Genomic DNA, 21,535 nt, shown 5'->3' on the forward strand with positions numbered 1-21,535 from the left:
GAGGTGAGTTGTCTCAGTCTGCTCAGCGCTGCCAGATTTTTTTTAGTCGTTGCCCACCTAAAGATGATGGTAGGTCTAGCCAGGAGTGTTCTACTCAAGACAGGATCCCAGAGTAGAATAGTCCATTGTTTGAGGAGATCGTCCTTGATTCCTCTGTGTGCGGAGGATTAAGTAGTAATAAAGCTCCTCTTACGGTCTTTTCCTTCTGACATGGTATCCTTGTTAGTGAGAACTCAGTGAGTTTGTGGTATTACAGTGGATTTTTTGTAACCTTCTACCACAAGGTTCTTGGGATACTCTTTTTCCTTGAAGCGTTTTTTTTTTTTTCCAGTATACTTGTTTGTGTGCAGTTATTCTTGATCCTTTTAAATTGGCTGAATGGGATGTTGGTAAGCTATTTTTGTGGTGGTGACTGGTGAAGTGTAGATAACTATCACTATTGACTTTTTTTTAAATAGGTGGACACGATGAAAGACTGTTTATCGTGGGTAATATTAATATAAAAAAAATCAACCTGAGTAGAGCTGTCTTTCAGTGTCAGTTGGATGCCCTGATCGGTGTTGTTGAGCAAGTTATGGAATTGAACAATGGAATGTGTGTCACCTTGCCAGATGAAGAACAAGTCATTGATGTACCTTCTGTAGAGGATAATGTTGTGCATGTATGTAGTCTTATTGTAGATGTATGTTTCCTGAAAGAGTCCCATAAATAGGTGAGCATAGGGTGGCGCTACCTTGACCTTTGCTGTCCTGCTGGTAAACTTGCTCTCTGTATTTGAAATAGTTGTTGGTCAAGGTGAGTTCAAGGCCTTCTAACAGGAATTGCTTTTGGGATGGTGAAATTGTAGGATCTCTGTCTAGATGTTCTTTCATACACTTAAAGGGGTGTCCAGGCTTTTAATATTGATGACCTTTCCTCAGGAAAAATGCATTAAGCCAGCAAAAGAAGCAATATGGATAATCACAATATATTAGTAAGTGGCTTGTATTAACTTGTCTACAAGATAAATGCCATTTGCTGAAATGAGACAACCCCTTAAGTCCAATGGTTACATTTTGAAGAAATATGGTCAAGAAAGTCAAGTTCTATCATCTCCACATTTCCACTTTCCATATATAAACAAACATATGTAGAAAAAAAGAAAAGGTATTCGTCCTAACTAAGAAACCACCAAATCTTCTTTCCCATTCTTCCAAAGGTTAAGCATCTGTTAGGGTACCCACCAAGACTTGTTCCTGATGCCAAAAAGTACCCTGAAAGTAAGAATGTAATGTCTGTCTAACTCAGTTTTGAAGAAGAGGAATAAAACTACCACAGAGTTGGGAGAAGGCCTTACATATATTTTCCCTACTGTTGTGTCACCCCTACCAAGTCAATTTAATTAAAAAGGATAGCTGTTCAAGGTATAATCAGGTGATTTTCCTATTTCATGACGTAAAGTCATGATTTTATTAAAGACACGGAGGCGAGTATTGCTATTATCCTTCTTTACTCTGACCAATAGCAGCAAAGATAAAAAATATTGAAACATTTGAACAGCCCCTCCCCATAGTCCCAGTATAACAGGCCATTCCGCCTGCAAATCCTCCTCTTTCTTTGTAACTCAAGTCCGAAAATCCAACAGAACCGGAAAAACCAAGAGTCCCAGAACATCATGGAACAACAACCGCCTTCCATCCGGAAGCGAAACGGGAAGAACCGGAAACAGCACCGAAAGATGCACCTCGTCCTGTCCACATCAACCGATCGGCTGGAACCAAACTGCCGACGACGTAGACCAATGGATACAGCACACCAGGCCGGTCTCAACCTGAAAAGGTGAAAAAACCGACATGATAGAAACAAAATTGGGACATGGTATCCAAAATTAACTGGTTGCGATAAACCTACTCAGGAAAAAACTCATAGAGTTAAGATCAATAAGCATATGACAACAAACCAATAACATTCGTAGCATAAACATCATTCATAATAATACACATACATTTATAGGGAGGGAACTTAGGGTGGGCAATACTCGCCTCTGTGTCTTTAATAAAATCATGACTTTACGTCATGAAATAGGAAAATCACCTGATTTTATTACAAGACCCGGAGGCTCATATTGCAAGTTCAAAGTTAAGATAAAGGTGGCAGCTGCGTGTTCAGGCGGGAGGCAAACAGGTCGATACAGCAAGGTCCCCAAAGAGACGTTAAGGAACGGAACACCGCTGGATCTAACTGCCAGTCGCTGGAGTCGGAGAGATATCGAGAGCTCCAATCCGCCCGAATGTTCTGGACGCCCGGAAGATATTCTGCCAAGACAATCAACTCCTTGTCTAGACAGTAGTCCCAGAAATCCTTCGCCAACCGAGATAGGATGGTGGAACGGGTTCCGCCCATGCCGTTGATGTAACGCACTGCCGACACGTTGTCCATGCGAAGTTGAATGCAGGCTTTGGCCGTGTCTCTCGTGAAACTCTTGATTGCGAACAAACCTGCCAACAGTTCCAGCGCATTGATATGGAATCCCGCTTCGTCCGCTGACCAGCCGCCTCCGGTTGAGATCCCCTCGCAATGAGCTCCCCAGCCCGACAGGCTGGCATCCGAATCCACCACGAAGTCCGGACGATGACCAAAAATAGCCTTGCCGTTCCAAGCTTGTAAATTGTGGATCCACCAGGATAGCTCCTCCTTGGTTTCCTCGTCCAGGGAAATCCAATCCGCATAGGAAGCCCCCGTCCGGAGGTGGAAAATCTTCAGTCGCTGGAGGGCCCGGTAATGTAGTGGGGCTGGGAAGAGCACCTGGATAGATGATGCTAGAAGGCCTATGATCCTGGCTAGTTGACGCAACGGGATCTGGGAGGACGACTTGGCTCTGCACAATTCCTTCCGTATGGACCGAACCTTGGTCGGTGGTAGGCTGAGAGTCCCTGCCGTGGAAACCACCAGAAACCCCAGGAACTCCATCTCGCGAGCCGGGGTGAGGCAGGACTTCTCCTGATTGAGAAGGAAACCCAGATCCAACAGGAGATCCATAGTCCAGCGAAGGTGATTCAGTAACACCGCATGATCCTGTGCCATGATCAGGATGTCGTCCAGATAGACGATGAGGCGAACTCCCCGACTGCGTAGCCAGGCCATAGCAGGACGCATCAGCTTGGTGAAGCACCACGGAGCTGAAGAGAGGCCGAAAGGGAGGCATGTAAACCGCCAAATCCTGTCTTTCCAAGAGAAACATAGAAGGTTCCTGGACGCGTCCTCGACAGGGACGGTAAGATAAGCGTCCTTCAGGTCCAACTTGACCATCCAATCGCCCACTTGAAGTAGGTCCCGAAGGAGATGGATGCCCTCCATCTTGAAATGGCGGTACCTGACGAACGCGTTGAGAGCGCGTAAATTGATGACGGGCCGTAGCTGGCCCCCTTTTTTCGCCACCAAGAAAATGTTGCTGATTATCGCACCAGGGGATGCCGGTGCCGGCTCTATGGCCCCTTTGCGGAAGAGATCTGATAGCTCTGAGTCCACAAGTATGCGGCTCTCTACCGACAGCACTGCCGGGTGTGGGGGCGGAATGGATAGAGGAGAGGATGTCAGCTCGATGTGGAAACCCCTGACCGTGGAGAGAATCCATTGGTCCGAGGTGATGCGTGACCAAGCTCGAGAAAAGAGCCGGAGTCTGCCCCCTACACAAACAGTTAAAGAATTGAAATGAGGCATTGGTCTTACCATAAGGTCGTCTGGAACCAGGGTTTCCTCTGTATCCTCTAGGCCTCCAGGATCCTCCCCGGGAAGGGAAAAAGGATGATGTCTCTCGCCTTTGCTCCTGGAATGCAGGTCTCTGGGAGAAGGAGCCTCTGTCCGTAGCACGGGATTGAAAATGGGCACGGCCGGACAGACGGCCCCTGAAACTGCCGGCCCTGGTAGAGACTCTACCATGAAACACCCGCTTCATTGAACTTTGGGCTTTATCGAGTGCTGTAAAAGCACCGACAAACCGTCCTAAGTCCTTAATAAAGGACTCGCCAAACAGCAGGCCCTGGGCCTCCCTACCGGCTTCGGTAAGCGCCAAGTTGGAGAGTTTAGGCTCAATCTTGAAAAGTATGGCCTTGCGCTGTTCAATAGCCAGGGACGTGTTAACGTTTCCTGCTACGCAAATCGCGCGCTGCACCCACTCGCGCAGCTCTAGAGGGTCTACTTGCCTACCCTCGGCCTTGGCAGCTTCGGCCAAGTCAAAAATCTTTGCCAGGGGGCCAAATATGTCCAGGAGCTTGTCTTGACAAGCACGCAGGGCCGACTCCAGACCCTTTCTCGGATTCCACCCAGATTTGGTGAGGAATTGGGTCATTTTGGGGTCTACCGCTGGAGTCTCGCAAACCCGGTTGGGAATTATGTCTCTGGGGCATTCTTCCCTAAGCTTGTTGCGCGCCTCTTTGGAGAGGGGGCAACGCACGCGGGCCTCCAAATATTTGGAGACATGCTCCAACGGAAACCACTCCGCCAACCGAGGGTGGTGGAGGGAATCCGGGTCAAAGAGAGGTTTCCCTGATGGATCTGTCAAAGAAGCAGGGAACACATCTGCTGCCGAAACCATGGAGCTGCACCCGGGTAAGGGGTTAGAATCTATGACCCCAGAAGGGTCGTCCTCTGCCTCCTCAAAGGCGTCATCTATAGCCTCCTCATCAGACCCGACCTCAGAGCCAGAAGCTGTATCCTGCTGTGCTCTAGCACATTTCCACCTGCGCGTACGTTCTGCCTGACGCGTACAGGCTCTTTTGCGCGGACCTAGCGCGCCAACATTGGTGGAAACATCGTCACCAGTCAAGCGTGTTCTGGAGGCAGGCCCTGGCCCGGTTGGTTTAGAAACCGTAGCGGGCTGTGGGGTGGGAGAGGCAGCTGGATGGGAGGCAAGGGCCTGGGCAATGGACTGGGATATGACCGAAGTCATAGATCCCATAGCCGCAGCAATCACATTAGATAATGTATTTTGAAAAGCTAGAGAATGATCCGCAGGGGGCATCCCTGTGTCACAATCATCCCCGGAAGGGGTTAAATCAACCTGAGGCATATCCTCTTCCATAGGGCCCTGCCCACTGAGATTTGTTTTAGGCATGATCAACACAGCCTGCCTCTATATTGGTAGTGAGAGGGTTAATCTGAAAAAACGAATCCTATCCTATGTACTCCGCTGGTGAGGATTTTCCCCAGCCAGGGAGAAGAGCTAGAGTGGGGATAGAAAAAACCTGACAGAGGTAGGAGCCGGAGAGCAGAGAGGCCGCCGAGCACAGGAGCCGGAGAGCAGAGCAGAGCAGGGTTCGCCGAGACTCCGGAGCGCCGCACTGAAACCGGAAGCGGAAGCGCCCGAGATCTCGCGAGATCTCAGGCGGAGCGAAGCGCAGCAAGCAGGAGAGCCGGCGGCAAGATCAGAGGTGAGCCGCGGCGCGAAAAAGTAGCCGATGGGGGAGGGAGACCGAGGGGAAGTGCGCTGTGTGAAGGGACTGAGAGAAAACTCAGTCAGGAGCAAAAAAAGTAAACCCCAAATAGGGGAAGGGACAGACAGAAGGGGATAAATAACCCCATAGGGAGATAATCGATCACATAGGGGTACTCCTGAATAACAGGGTCACCAGAGCTGTGCCAAGGAGTTACACGGCACCAGACAATGGGAGATCCCATAAATCAAACCTGCAAACACAATAGAGATCCCATAAACCCCAAACAGGGGCAAAAAACTACATAAGATAATAGTAATAGTAATCAGACAAATATCACAGGTACTTATCTCTGCGGTCAGCAGCAAAGAAAGAGGAGGATTTGCAGGCGGAGTGGCCTGTTATACTGGGACTATGGGGAGGGGCTGTTCAAATGTTTCAATATTTTTTATCTTTGCTGCTATTGGTCAGAGTAAAGAAGGAGAATAGCAATATGAGCCTCCGGGTCTTGTAATAAAATCAAAGTAGAAGCTTACACCTCATAGATTATTCCTGGTGATTCCACATCTGCAGAATAGATCTCTTCTCACTCGTATCAGCCATGTGCAGTAGGTAGAAATCCTTTTTGTCAACCTTGTAGAGCATTTAATACCCAGAATAGCCCATGTAGAATCAAAACGGAATAAGCTGGTCAAGTATTTACTTGTGAACTCATGAAATAATGTGAATTTGGGGACACTTCCAGAGATAATAATAAAGGTTTGACTCAACCATCATAGGCCATAGACACAGTGGACAGGAAGGGGATTTAATTGACTTCTATGTGTTTTCTAGGCATTCTCTGTGACCTTTGCAAAAGTCATTTTACAAGCAAGGAGTAGAGAAGCTTTGCAAATCACCTATTGTGAATGGCGGATCCTGTTTTATCTTTATATAGGTGCCATCTGTCATTCCAATCCTGCCTGTAATAATAAGCAGATAACTGCATTAAAGTGAGCTTTACGCAATGCTCATTCAACACCTTTTTAAATAACTTGAGGGGTGTAATTTCCAAAATCAGATCACTGTCACGAACTAGCGGGTGTGAACCCACTGTGCCACATGTCCTACCTCCTCTAAGTAATAAAGAAAATCTCAGCGAGCTCCTATGTCTTCAATCCATATAGTTTTTATTTTATGAATACATCAATAGTCATTAATGGACGCGTTTCAGCCCATCCAGCCAGGCTGACGAAGGCTGGACGGGCTGAAATGCTTCCATTATTGAATATTGATGTATTCATAAAATAAAAAAGCATATGGATTGAAGACAAAGGCGCTCACTGGGATTTTCTTTATTGCCTAGTGGATTTTCTCCTTCCCATGCCAGCGCGCATTGGGCTCTCCTCTAAGGGTCTCCTCTAAGTGAACCTCTCGATTCTTCACAATACCCCTGATGGTAGGGATAGACTTTCCTTGAGGAGGATAGGTACATGAGGCGGCTGGTCCAGGCGGACCAGGAGGCACCTGAGAAAGGTACCAGAAGTACAGGCGCAGTCAGGTAAGCTGAGCAGTTACCAGGAGCAACAGTGCAGAACCGAAGGATGAGGCAGAGGCGTAGTCAGACAGGCAAAAGGTCAAGGCAGGCGGCACAGGTCAGGCAATCCGGGTTGGCAACAGGAGATTCAATGCAAGCTGGCAGGGATCAGATGAGTAATAGAATCCAGGAACACAGGTACAAGTCAGGAACATAGGAATACAAGTGGTTGTCAGGAACCTAAGCAGAGCACAAGGACCTTGACACTGAGGCATCTGGGAAGGGGGCTGAGCCACTTATATATGCGCATGAGGGGTAGGATTGGTCAGCGAGGTCACATGACCTAACCCATAAAACCTACACAATCAGAGCCCACAGCTGCAGCTGTGAGTGAGATGCTCTGGCCACAGATCACTGCTGAGCACGGCGCCCGGGACCGCGGTGGTAAGCAGGGATACAGCGGCACACAGCAGCCGCTGTTACAATCACTTATAGGGGGTTTGCACTGTACAGGCACCTCAGAGGCTCTGCAAATGTGATATAGCACCCGAAGACCATTCTAGCAAAATCCACACTAGAAAAGCCAAATGGTGCTCCTTCCCTTCTAAGCCCTGCCATGTGCCCATACAGCAGCTTATGACCATAAGCTGCCAATGTTTAAGGCATTTCCATATCCAGTAGAACCTTCCAGTCAATTCAAGTTGTTTGTTGTGAGTCTCAGATGGCACTAGCTTGGCACAGCATAGCATTGATGTGGTATATCTGTGGAAAACTTGCAATTTTTACTTTGCACAGTCCACTGCACATGAATTTTTCCAAAATATCTGTGACATCAAAATAGAGGGACAATCAGGATCAATTATCTTGGTTTATTTCAGCATTGGACCATAATGACCTTGGTTTATTTTTTACGTCCGAGATTTATGACTACCAGATTATATTCTTGGATCTTATAATCTCTAAGAAGGTAGATAGTAAAATCACTACTAACCTCTTTTGTAAAGATAGTGGCAAGAGACCATAGACATAGATTTGAGAGACGGGGATACCCGTTTGATGTCCTCAATTGAGCATACCAACATAGTTATTGTGATCACCTTCAAAATCCAAAATCTCAAGAGAGTGACACATATCAAATGAGAATAGTGAACACATATGATGCCACTCAAATGGAGGTGAGACAGACCATATCAAGATATTGGAGCTAGACCAGGATATTGACCATTTGGTTGGATTGTCGCCATCAATAACATACCAACATGGACACAATTTAAAAGATAGACTGTTGAACAGTCTATTTCAGGCGACCGCTCCCCAGACCTGGTTATCTCACCCGATGGTGGGGAATTCTAGGTGCAGTAATTGTATTGCATTGGAAAAACATTTATCTATTGTAAGACAGTGGTTCTGGTCTACCTTGCCACATGTATATTTGGCTTCTAGAATGTCATCAAAACTGTGTGGGAATTTAAAAGGAATTGGAGAGCATCTTGATGATGTCCATAATGACAATGACACCCCAATAGCACGCCATGTTAAAGACCACCATCAGGGAGATACCTGTGTTCTGACCTTTCAGGGCATTGTGAGGCAGTCACCACAGGGCAGTAATTTTGATAAATTGCTGCTTCAGAAAGAGGCACAGTGAATATTCAGGCTAGACACAACACGTCCGAGGGGCCTGAATGATCAGATCTGTTCACATGCTTCATAAATCATTTTTTATGTGCCGAGTCTTATGTTTTGATCCACGTAGGCTTTTTGCTCTGGGCACCTCACATGTCCTCTTTAATGATGAATAGATACAGACTAGTAAGCGGTTTATCACAGTGCAAGGCATCATTACATCACTAGTCCGCTTTCTATCCATGGCTCATACCCTGGAGTGATGTGGCCTATTTCCCCTTGCTTCTCTATCAATCATCATTTACCATCTGTGAACACTGATCCCCCTGATACAAGTTACAGGTATGTGAACGCCTTTGGATTCCCAGTCATCAGTGACGCTTTCTGTCTCTTAGGAGAATTCCTACATCACCAGAGAGCTAGGTGAGGATGAGGGGGGTGTATATGGGTACTGGCCGCCTCCTCCCCCCACCCATTGGCTCCTGTAGTGCTTTCTACCCACCCTAGGGGTAAGGCCTTGTCTTTATAGGGATGGCGGCAACACTAGCGCTTGAGCTGCCATCAGCTGTGGCATGCTATACTGTACGATTTAATGAATGCCTGACGATACATAGCATTCATGTTGAAACCCGTAGAGCAAAGTAACAATTAGAGCAGAATATTGTGGAAGCTAGTACAGGCACATGTTTAGCTCAGTTAGCAATTAAGAGTTTTTGTTACTAGTACAGCTGGTGAGCCCAATCGGGAGACTGGTGGATGTGTGGTACCGTTGACTGTGGCCATATACCGTACCATTATATGGCGAATGAGTACATGCACACACATACCCACTAGAATATTCACATATATAAAGTGGGCACAGCTGTCTGTCTTTACCCCATTAAGAATTGCAGGGTCCATGCACATTAGGGTCCTATTCACCGTTGGGACCCTAGGCTTTCATCTTAGTAATGACCAGCTTAATATTGGGTGCGCTACAGACAACTTATTTGTTTTGGTTGTTCTGTATGCCAAAAAAGGAGGGTGACTTGATTAGGGTGTCCCATATGTTAGGCCCTCATTATACACAGGGAATTGTTCTACCTGCATCCATCATGTATTTGGACCACTCTGTGCCACCCATTTCCTGTGATGGGGTATTCTGCCAATTGCTGTGGGACTTTGTCCCTTGTATGTTTTTAGTAGATTTTTCAATAAAACTAATTTTTTGTGTTTCCTCTAGTGTTATTTTTTCACACCTGTAATTGCACATACAATAATTTTAATGTTCAGCACTAGGCAGGGGCATGCCTAGGTTCTTAAAAGATCAGGGACACAGGCCCCAAATTGTGTGTGTGTGTAATATATATATATATATATATATATATATAAAATTTGTGGTCATGGCTACGGCCAAGAGATATCCGAAGAACCCTAGGGAGAGAAACAACGGGAACAACCTAACCCAGCTAGGCGTGTCTTAGCTGATCTGACTAAATGGCTTGTTGTGTGCCCTAAGCCATGATCGTGGGTAGGCCTATAAGTGGGCAAAAACCAAGCCAAGTAGGGTAGAAAAGGAATTTGAATGGCATGTGCAAACTAATCCCCAAGCCAACTGCAAGCCGTCCCGGATCTAGAGCAAATATTCGGGGTATATGAGGCCAGTAGGAGACCTATAACCCATCTTGTAGATGACAAGGCCAAAGACATGATGCTCAATATTGCGGATACTGCCCCAAAGCAGAATGGAGGACCGGAATACGTTGTGAAATGGATCATAAAAACCAACTGCCTAGACTATGCAGGAATGAGGGCCAAAAAGAACCATGTAGATTGGAAGAGAATCCTTGAATAGTTCCCCAGACAACAGCTATCTGCGCGTTGTTCTACTGTGCGCCCCTGAGAATTGTTTTTACGCTTGAGACGTGAAGACCGACCTACTATCTAAATCTTCTATCGTGAGGTAATGCTGGACCTTGTCCAAAATCCGATTCAACGTGGTTGTAGGGAGTCGGAGGTTAGTGCGGCAAGAAGGTATGAAGCCATATTATACAAGATTCTGTCTATGCCCTCCCATGAGTGAGGGAATGCAATGCAATGAAGCTACTGGCGAAAATTACTTCCTGGTCGTGGTAAAAGGCAAAGACTTTGCACGAGGACCCGGTTGACAAGATATGATCGCCTACGATCAGAGACTGAAATGCTAGAGGGACTTGCCCTACTTGTTCTTCCTCTGGCAGGACCTGAACGAAAGCATGAACAATTAAAGAAAGATGAAATATCTGCGTAAGACATGACAATGATGCTGTAGGGCGGGCGAACCGGACCAGTTTGCGGCTAAAACATAAAGTGAGCGATCAACATGGATTATTAGGAAATGAAGGAAGCAGGTATGAATGCTATACATAGGGGCCAAATCAGCCTAGATGCACAGATGGACAACCAACCAGGCAATCAGCCCAGCAGGACTGAAAACAGTCGTCGGGCCCCCGAAGCCATGGGGCCGAAGCTATCGTCGGGCCCCGAAGCCATGGGGCCGAAGCTGTCGTCGGGCCCCCGAAGCCATGTGGCTGAAGCTGTCGTCGGGCCCCCAAAGCCATGGGGCCGATGCTGTCGTCGGGCCCCGGAAGCCATGGGGCCAAAGCTGTCGTCGGGCCCCCGAAGCCATGGGGCCGAAGTTGTCGTCGTGCCCCCAAAGCCATGAGGCCAATGCGGTCATCGGGCCCCCAAAGCCATGGGGCCGATGCTGTCATCGGGCCCCCGAAGCCATGGGGCCGATGCTGTCGTCGGGCCCCCGAAGCCATTGGGCCGGGTTTTTTTTTAAGTTTTTTTTTTGAATTATAACTATAAAAAGTGACCTGAATAAAGTGCAGGTGAAATTAAACCGATGTGGCAGGCGATACCGAAGATAAACTACGTGGCCTGAATAAGATGCAAGGCGAAATATCGTTAGGAACGAGACCTGACCGACGTGGAAGGTGACCCCAATATGAGTTCAACTGCATGACCTAAAAAGACGAAGGGAAACATGACAGAAAATGGAGATAATAACGGACATTAACTAAAATTAATAACATGAGCTGGCAAGCAGAATAACATAAGCTTTGCAAGCAGGTAAAGATATAAGTCATTCAAAAGCATAGCTGCACAGGTGGACAGACAACCATTGGTCAGACCCTTGAAGCCATGGGGCAGAAGCAACCACCAGGGGCCCATGGGGCCGGGCAGCTACCGGGATGCGAACCTTAGAATTAAGGAGGGCTGGGGAAAAGATTGGGGCTTAACCCAACGGGTTTAGTAAGCAACCGGGACTCGATAACCTAGAAAGACAAAGACATGGGGTAAAGCTTCTTAATGAAATGAGGCTGAAATGAACCGCAAGTACTAGTCTGTAAAATATAAATGAACAAAAGAAAACTTCTGAAAGGTGTGCCATGGAAAATAGTATCAGATGGCTGTATGACCTACCAATGTCGAGGACAATTGTGAAATCCACTAAGCCAAGAGCCACTCCAGCGAGACCCTTATGGCGGGAGCCATGCGTGAGAGCCCCTTATGGTGGGACAAGTATCAGATGACCGTGCAAACTACGAATGACGATGCCAGTCGTGAGGTCCTCTTATGATTATTTTTTTTTATTTTTTATAAACCACTTATGCAGCACCAGAATGCCTTGGGGACTCGCATAACCATGACCCCCTCCAACAGCAAACCTGGGACACTAACCAGCCTACAACCATGTCGTACCCTTAACAAACAAAACATGAAAAACGGGCATGGGGCCCCCTGAGCCATGAGACCGGATCAGTCATAGGGCCCCCGAAGCCAGAGGGATGACGTTGCGGTGACGATAAGTAATTAAAACGTAAGCCGAGCCTGATGGCATATGAAGTGACTTGAATGATTGGATTGGCTAGAAGGTGGCCTAAGGAACATGACTGCCAACAGGCGTTAAAAATATAGACATTAGTAATCCGAAGCACGTGCATACATAAAACATTAACCACCGCGAACCATAAACGTAAACATGAAATGCCTGGGGCATTGCAATTTTGCTAAGAGAAGTCTCTTATTGTGACAAACAAACGAACAGCTTGTAAAAACATAGCAGGAAACTTACTGGCCCACTGACCTCCGCTAAAGGGGCTGTTAGGTGAACTGGGGCAGGAGACCAATCTGAGTTAATACGAACCAGAAGTAAAAGGAGACTGGTCTGAGAGATTACGAACCAGGATTAAACAGAAAGTAGGCCTATGGAATGTAACAGACCACCGAGGAAGGGAACGTAAGCCTGAAAAGAATGCAGTTATGTTTGTCAGGAGAGAGGTACCAGAGTGGTGGGTGCAGACTGCCTTGGTGAGATTGAGCAAAACCATGATGTAGCTATAAACAGGAGAATGCAGCTTTGAGTGGGAGCAGAGTACAACACATGATGTAACAACAAATGGGTGAATGCAGCTTTGGATGTGAGTGGTACCTAAAAAACATGGTAGAGGCGCTGCTCTGAGTATGGGTAGTGCATGAAAAGCATGGTATAAAGCAGACGTATAAATTCAAACTGAAAGTGAGCAGAGTATTGACGTGATGCGAAAGCAGACACGTGGACACAGCTCTAGTAGTGAAAGGAGTATAGGACAAGATGTGAAAAGCAGACATGCGGACGCAACTTTGGATGTGAACAGAATATTAACTTGATGTGACAGCAGACATGGAAAGCAGCTTTGGTGAGTGGGGTATACGACCTGGTGTAGCAGTAGAAGTGTGAACACAACTTTGGGTATAAGCAGAGCATGAAATTTGGTATAAACACAGCTCTGGTTGTAAGTGGAGCAAGGTGGGAACACCAGGGTGGTGCGTCCAGAGCATGAAAACGGAGTAACAGTAGCAGCTATGGCTGTAAGCCGAGTATATAACATGTAATATCAGGCATGTAATATGGATCCGGCTGTCGGCTGGGGACGGAATGAGATGTAACAGCCAACAGGTGAACGCAGCTTGAATGTGAGACCAATCTGAGTGAATATGAACCAAGAGTAGAAAAGTGCAGTACAGTAAGGACGTGCGGATGCAGCATAAGACATGAAATAAAAGCCGAAAGTGTAAATGCAGCTCAGGATAACAGCAGAGCATGAAAGTGTGAGATTGTGGATAAGCTCTGCCTGTATATGTATGTTTAAATTGTATTGGAGCTGTCATTTGGCATTCCGGGGACTAGAGGCCACTGTTTTGCAGCACAGTCAGCATGCTTCTGGGAGAACCAGGAAGTGATGATCTGACATGGTGGAAGGATTATGCTGTGAGGGACTGAATCCGATTCCATCCTGGCTTGCGGATGTCCGGCAGTGAATGGACACTCAAAGGAAGGAGAGTATCTGCTGTCACCTGTCTGGATCCAGCTCTTTGAAAGAGAGGTTGTCCCAGGAAGACTAGTTCCAGTGTATGGACAGAAAACCTTAGCATCAAGCAAGGCCGCACGGTTGCTGAGAGCTTGGTGGCCATCCCGGGTAAGCGGCATCCTAGGGCCCAGAACGGACGCAGGTCAGTACACCTGATTATATCTATAGCGGCACAGTACGACTTGTAGGCTCTGCTGTGTACGCCAACAGGCTAGGCCTGTCCCTCTGACAGGGATGGTGACTGTGGGCCCGGGGTATTACTTATACTGTTTGTACTTGTGTTAATACTGTTTCCAAAGTAAAGTTTATATTCTTGCATATAAAGCTGGTGTCAGTGTCGCTTTCCTTGTCTGTGACTTTGCTGTATCCTGGAGAGCCCACCCCGGTACATGGCTTACCAAAGTGAAATACATGAAGTCTAAAGATGGTGGTAGCGGGGGGAGAGGAGGGGGGAGACACATGGCAAGAAACAGCTACAGAAAGAGGCCTAAACAATAAACGCTGCCTCCGATCTCCAAATATGACGTCACATGCAGCCCAGGTAACTCTTTCTTTACAGCAAACCGTCTGAAGTAACTTTTCATACGAGATGAATGAAGCAAAGTGAAACTTGTAACGTTTATAGGAACTAACTCCTATTACCAACAAATAAAATTGAAAAGAAAATGGTATTTAGGCCCAAACGAGCAAACCTGGGGTAGCAGATTCCCGTTTGCTAGCAAAGCCGGTTCCGACCGGCCAGGAGAGATGGCCCCGGCCCAACCTACTTACGTAGTATGGCGTGTGCATGCTACGGAAGCAGAGAGCAAAATAACAAGCTCCAAGCTGCAAAGAAAGACTCCTACCACCAGAGAAGCTAGTTTGCTAATGACACCCAGCGACAGCTGTGCACCTGAAAACACACGCCTGTGAGTGAGGGTGTGGCTCGTATATGAAGAGCCTCTGCCCCTCCCACAAATGCAGGCTGACTAATCAGCCTTACCAACTTGTGGTCATGGCTACGGCCAAGAGATATCCGAAGAACCCTAGGGAGAGAAACAACGGGAACAACCTAACCCAGCTAGGCTACTTGTTCTTCCTACTTGTTCTTCCTCTGGCAGGACCTGAACGAAAGCATGAACAATTAAAGAAAGATGAAATATCTGCGTAAGACATGACAATGATGCTGTAGGGCAAACCGGACCAGTTTGCGGCCAAAACATAAAGTGAGCGATCAACATGGATTATTAGGAAATGAGGGAAACAGGTATGAATGCTATACACTCTTCGCAGGGCACGCTCCAGGAAGAAAACAAATGGGATGAGGTCACTGATGGTGCTTTCGGTGCGAATGACTAGGTTTGTCACCTCCTCAAAAGGACGCATGAGCCTACAGGCATTGTGCATGAGCGTCCAGTAACGTGGCAAAAAAATACCTAGCTCTGCAGAGGCTGTCCTGGCACCCTGGTCATACATATACTCGTTGATGGCTTTTTCTTGTTGGAGCAGGCGGTCGATCATTAGGCGTGTTGAATTCCAATGTGTCGGGTTGTCGCAAATCAAGCGTCTCACTGGCATGTTGTTTCGCCGCTGAATATCTGAAAAGTGCGCCATGGCTGTGTAGGAACGCCTGAAATGGCCACACACCTTCCTGGCCTGCTTGAGGATGTCCTGTAAGCCTGGGTACTTATGCACAAAGCGTTGTACGATCAGATTACACACATGTGCCATGCACGGCACATGTGTCAACTTGCCCAAATTCAATGCCGCCAACATATTGCTTCTGTTGTCACACACCACTTTGCCGATCTCCAGTTGGTGCGGAGTCGGCCACTGATCCACCTGTGCATTCAGGGCAGACAAGAGTGCTGGTCCAGTGTGACTCTCTGCTTTCAGGCAAGTCAACCCCAAAACGGCGTGACACTGTCGTATCCTGGATGCGGAATAGCCCCTGGGGAGCTCGGGGGGTGCAGTTGATGTGGAGCAAGACGTAGCAGAAGAAGAGGACTCAGCCAAGGAGGTTAGCGAAGAGGATGGAATAGGAGGAGTAGAGGAGGTGGCAGCAGGCCTGCCTGCAAGTCGTGGCGGTGTCACCAACTCCTCTGCAGAGCCACACATTCCATGCTTGGCAGCCGTCAGCAGGTTTACCCAATGCGCAGTGTACGTGATATACCTGCCCTGACCGTGCTTTTCAGACCAGGTATCAGTGGTCAGCTGGACCCTTGCCCCAACACTGTGTGCCAGACATGCCATGACTTCCTTTTCCATAATAGAGTACAGGTTGGGGATTGCCTTTTGTGAAAAAAAATCGACCATATACCTTCCACTGCGGTGTCCCAATAGCTACAAATTTTTTGAAGGCCTCAGACTCCACCAGCTTGTATGGTAAAAAATTGGCGGGCTAAGAGTTCCACCAAGCAGGCTGTCAGGCGCCGGGCAAGGGGGTGACTCTGTGACATTGGCTTCTTACGGTCAAACATGTCCTTGATAGACACCTGACTGTGGGTAGATGAGCAGGAACTGCTGAAGGTGAGAGTCCGAGTGGCGGGTGGTTGAGAGGGGGCAAGGAGGACAACAGTGGTTGACGTGGCTGAAGATGCTGGACCAGGAGGAGGATGGTGGCTTTGAGTTTGTGTGCTGCTTGTACTCGTCATCATGTGCTGATCCCATAGGCGTTTGTGATGTGAGATCATGTGCCTTTGCAAAGCAGTTGAACCTAGGTGGGTGTTGTACTTGCCACGACTTCGTTTCTTTTGGCACAGGTTGCAAATGGCATCGCTGTTATCAGAGGCAGACACACAAAAAAAAAGCCACACTGCTGAGCTTTGCAATGATGGCATTCCGGTGGTGGCAACAGCATGCGTTGATTGGCATGCTGTCTGACTGTGCCCCTACCTCCTTGCGACGACCTCCCCCCGCTTCCAACTCGTCTCCCCATCGGAACTTTCCCCCTGTTCTTTCTTCTTCTCTTCGAGCGGGCACCCACGTGACATCCACGGACACATCATCATCATCAACCGCTTCACTTGTATCTGACAACTTAGCAAAGGAAGCAGGAGCGGGTACAACATCATCATCACACCGTACGTCCATGTGTGTAATGCTGCCTGACAGACATATCCCTTTTATCTACATCCTCTGGCAATAATGGTTGCGCATCATTCATTTCTTCCAACTCATGTGTAAATAACTTCTCTAACAGATCAGGTGAAGCGGATGTGGTGCTAGTGTTGGTGGTGGTGGCAGGTAGTCGAGTGGTAACTTGAGAGGTGCCCGAAGCTGAGCTGGAGGATGTCGGTGCGTCAAGGTTCTGAGCAGGAGCTGTAGAAGATTGGGTGTCCTGTGTTAGCCAGTCAACTATGTCCTCAGAACTTTTCGAGTTCAGGGTACATGGCCTCTGAACACTGGGCATTATTCTAGGGCCAAAGGAAATCACAGCACCACGACCACGACGGCCCCTGCGGGGTGGCCTGCCTCTGCCTGTCATATTTTTTTTTTGATGAGTGGTACTATGCGTGCAAGCTATTGTGCCACCAAATATGAGTGGTGGGCACTGGCAGTGGGCACAGTACACTCTGTGGGCCTGACACACGCTGGCAAGCAACTGCAATTATATTACAGAGAAAAAAAAAAAGCAGACTGATGTACTAGCCCTAAAAAGGGCTTTTTGGGGTGCTGTCAGGACGCTGTCCTTACAGCAGATCAGATGATTCTTTGATGACTTAAGTGGACACAGAACACTGGCCTAGCTAACAATTTCTCTATTAAATCAGCTGCACTCTCCCTGCTCTCACTAACACTGCAGCTTCAGAATGAATTTAAGATGGATGCTGTCCTTGCTTTTTGATAGGAGGTGGGAGGGCCTGGGAGGGAGGGTATGCTGCTGATTGGCTGGAATGTGTCTGCTGACTGTGGGGTACAGGGTCAAAATTTGCTCTAATGACAAATAGGGGGCGGACCGAACATCACATATGTTCGCCCGCCACGGTGAACGTGAACAAGCGATGTTTGCCGGCGAATAGTTTGGGACATCTCTATTAACCAGATTGCCCCCATGAGTGCCACCCACATTGCAAGCCACATTATATGCACATCTCCTCTCCTCCTCACAGTATATACACAGCTCCCCACTGACTTTATGTGTACAGCTCCTCCGCTAACAGTATATACACAGCTGCCCACTGACTTTATGTACAGAGCTCCTCTGCTCACAGTATATTAGGGTGACCACGTGTCCCGGATCACCCGGGACAGTCCCGCATTTAGAGAGTCTTTCCTGGGTCCCGGTCACCCTCATTCTGAGACAATGCAGTGTCCCAGAATGACCTGAGCCAGCGACCATTGCTGTGACAGTCACTTCTTTATACTATGCGATCGCCGAATCAGATCAGCATCGCATAGTACTATAGTGTGTGTGTGTGGCTCCTCCCCTGCCTTGCTGCGCGGCCGAGTAGCGGGACCGTGACTACGTGATCTTAGACTCACGTGACGTCGGCCTGGCCGGTATCTCTACTGTGCCTGTAACTGTGCGGCCGTTATCAGCATTAAAGAGGACAAAAATGTAAGTTTGCCTTTGCAATGAATAATGATGCCTGCCTCTTCTTTGGGTTTAGGGCAGCAAAGTAGCCAGTTAATGTATGCAGAAATACAGAAAAATGCACAGGCAGATGTTTTTGCCAGTCTCAAGTATAAATTGATGAAATGAACTTGTGAAAGTACATGTCCCTGAATGGCAGTTAGGAAATGTGGTCACCCTACAGTATATACACAGTTCCCCACTGACTGTATATACATATCTCCTCTGCTCACAGTATATACACAGCTCCCACCTGACTCTATATACACATCTTGCTGTGTCTTGAAACACACTGCTTAATATTGTGCTTGTGTTTTATGAAAATGTGCTCGCACTAGGCAGGGGGAGGTTCTAACAAACCTCCCAGGGCTGACTCCACCCTGCACTCTGAGAGGAGAAGAAGGTTAGTTAATGAGGAAAAAGCTGCACTTCAGCAGCCATTTTGGAGAGTTTATCTAAACTCCAGAGTTAGTTCCATAGAAGGGAAAGATTACAGGAGATCTAGGCAACCCAGAGAGAGAGAGTGAGAATATTGGCAAAGGATGGCCATTATCGTTTATCAGGTTCTAGCCTCCTATGCATCTGGTGGAGAGATTCTAAGCTACCAGCTGTCCACCGTAACCAAAGACAGAAGGACCACCTGTCAGGAGATAGTATTCCTAGAGAAGATACAGAAGTATATAACTATACAGCACAGCAGAGATAGTGCATCCCTCCAGCCTGGAGAAACAAGGGATTGATTTTTGTAGAGGAAAACTACCCCTTATGCAACTTCTACCTGGTAGAAGCTGCCTTGTTGTAAATGACTTTTGCGCACATTGATGACCTTTGGATCAGCTTCAGTAAAGTACTGGGAATTTCTTAAGAGAACTAGTCTCCTATTGTGTGAATGTATCACCTATTTGCACCTTATGGTGCTGGCGTCACAAACACCAGGGACCCTGCCTCCATGGCACCTTAAAAACCACACCACCAAGGGCACCTCAACCACCATCTGGCGGGAGTCCCTGTACAACAGAGTGTGCCCCGAAGGAACCGGTGCTGTCCTTCAATTAACTGCACGCCGCCCCAGGGAGTTCTACAGAACTGTGAGTAAACTAATACTACCCCCATCGGCCCACCATAACTCACATATTGCCCCTGTGGCCCGGTCACTGCAATCTCCTCTGCTCACAGTATATACACAGCTCCCCACTGACTGTATATACACATCTTCACTCACAGTATATACACAGCTGCTTGATGAGTATAGACTGTGTATATACTGCCCCATAAACATACATTGGATCTTCCAGTAAATCTGCAAAAGTTGCAGGTTTCGTATCATGGGGGCAGGTCATGTTCATAGGCTGCAGTACTATTAATCTCATTCTCTGTATCAGTAATAAGTTAAATAAGTTGAGATCAGTTTAGTTAAATAAGTTAAGTATTTCAAAATACTTGTATCTACATTATTTGTTCCAAGTCAGTATGCACCCTATTTGATAATGGGTCTTTTTTAGTGAGGATGAATTTTCTGGAAACATAAAAATGGCTAAGAGGAAGATTATCTTATTCCCCCCAATGGTAAAACATATTTTTCACTACATTGCCCTGAAGAAAACGTGTTTAGGAGGCTTTGTGCGTCCAACTGCACATGGACCAGTTGGGCCTTGAAAAGATTACCATGAAGCTCTTGAAACTGGGCAATGATTATCTTAGGTTTCATAATTACATAACTAATCAAATGACCCCTCATCACTTTGGAAGTGGCCCATAGCAGGGTGATATCATCCAAGCTTCCACCTAGCAGTGTTCCTGATGACGTCACCGTCTCTGATTTTACAGGCTAGGGCAGTGCTAAAGTCTGCCTATTAGTGCAAGTAATGTCACTGGGAACACTGCTACACCTAGCTTTCCCCATGGACAACCTGGTACCTCACCAGATATCCAAAAAATGCCTTTGCACTGCGCCGATGCTCATGAACCTGGACAACCCATTTAACTGTTTTGTTTCAAGGAAATCAATCACTTCTATACATTGTTTGCTACAATATCTGAGTAAAATAAAATTCTTACAGAATGCAAGTCCTGTAGCAAGAGGAAAACATGGTCTGGTGACCACTAAACTTGTGCAGTAAGAATACTCAGAGTATTCAGAGCAGACACAATGAAATTTAAAAACATTTAAAGTTAATCTGTCACCATAAAATACAATGCGATCTGCAGGCAGCATATTATTGAACAGGAGAAGCTGAGCAGATATATAGTTTTATTAGAAAAGATTTAGTAAATATTTATATCTTTTTCTGTTTTTTTTTTGTACATGGAGAGTTCTGAGTGATGGCATTTATGGGGGTTCTTAAAGGGGTTGTGCAGGGAATTTATATTGATGACCTATCGTTGGAATAGGTAATAATATCAGATTTTTGGGATCAGCTGTTTGAAGAGGAGGTAGCACTCCATGTGAGCACTTCTTCCTCTTCATTACACTACACCTTATCTCACTTGCAGCAGTGGTGTAGTGTAATTACAAGTTCTTGCTCCATTCCAAGATGATGGACAGTCTAATGAAGAAGAAGTAGTACTCGCATGGAGCACCGCCACTTCTTCAAGCAGCTGACTGGCAGTGGTGCTAGGTGTTAGACCCCCGCCAATCATATTTATAACCTATCCTGAGGATAGGTCATCAGTATATACTGACTGCACAATGCCTTTAAGTATACAAAGAATAGATGTAAAAAAAAAAAAAAATTGGAGAAATTACATGTTTTCCAGAATCTTTTCCTTCAGAACTATATATCAAGCATTCATTGTTCTCCAGCTGAAGTGTTTTACCTACTTACTTTATTTTCTTTCTTATGTCCACAGTCCAGAAGTTAACATTAAAAAAAGAGACAAACAGCACTTTGAAAACAGTGAAGAAATAGATGAAAATGAAGGGGAAGCGGTAAGAGAGGTGGGAGATACATAAAAATTGTATTTTTGTACAGCATTTAACTATTAACCCCTTAAAGGAAATCTCTCAATAGTAGCCCCCCCCCCCCCATTCAACTGCTTGCATTGACACATA

At 46.8% G+C, this 21,535-nt stretch overlaps 1 protein-coding gene across 1 annotated transcript in view; it reads left to right on the top strand.

Annotated features, from left to right (window-relative positions):
• Positions 1–21,535, top strand: part of LOC122931583 (kinesin-like protein KIF21B) — a 735,311-nt gene that overhangs the window by 317,430 nt on the left and 396,346 nt on the right. The window contains exons 12-13 of the mRNA XM_044285657.1: positions 2,164–2,177; positions 21,342–21,421. Coding sequence (XP_044141592.1) covers positions 2,164–2,177; positions 21,342–21,421 — 94 coding nt within the window. The remainder of the gene's footprint in view (positions 1–2,163; positions 2,178–21,341; positions 21,422–21,535) is intronic.

The sequence above is a fragment of the Bufo gargarizans genome, chromosome 3 (assembly GCF_014858855.1).
Source record: "Bufo gargarizans isolate SCDJY-AF-19 chromosome 3, ASM1485885v1, whole genome shotgun sequence".
Classification (NCBI taxonomy): domain Eukaryota; kingdom Metazoa; phylum Chordata; class Amphibia; order Anura; family Bufonidae; genus Bufo; species Bufo gargarizans.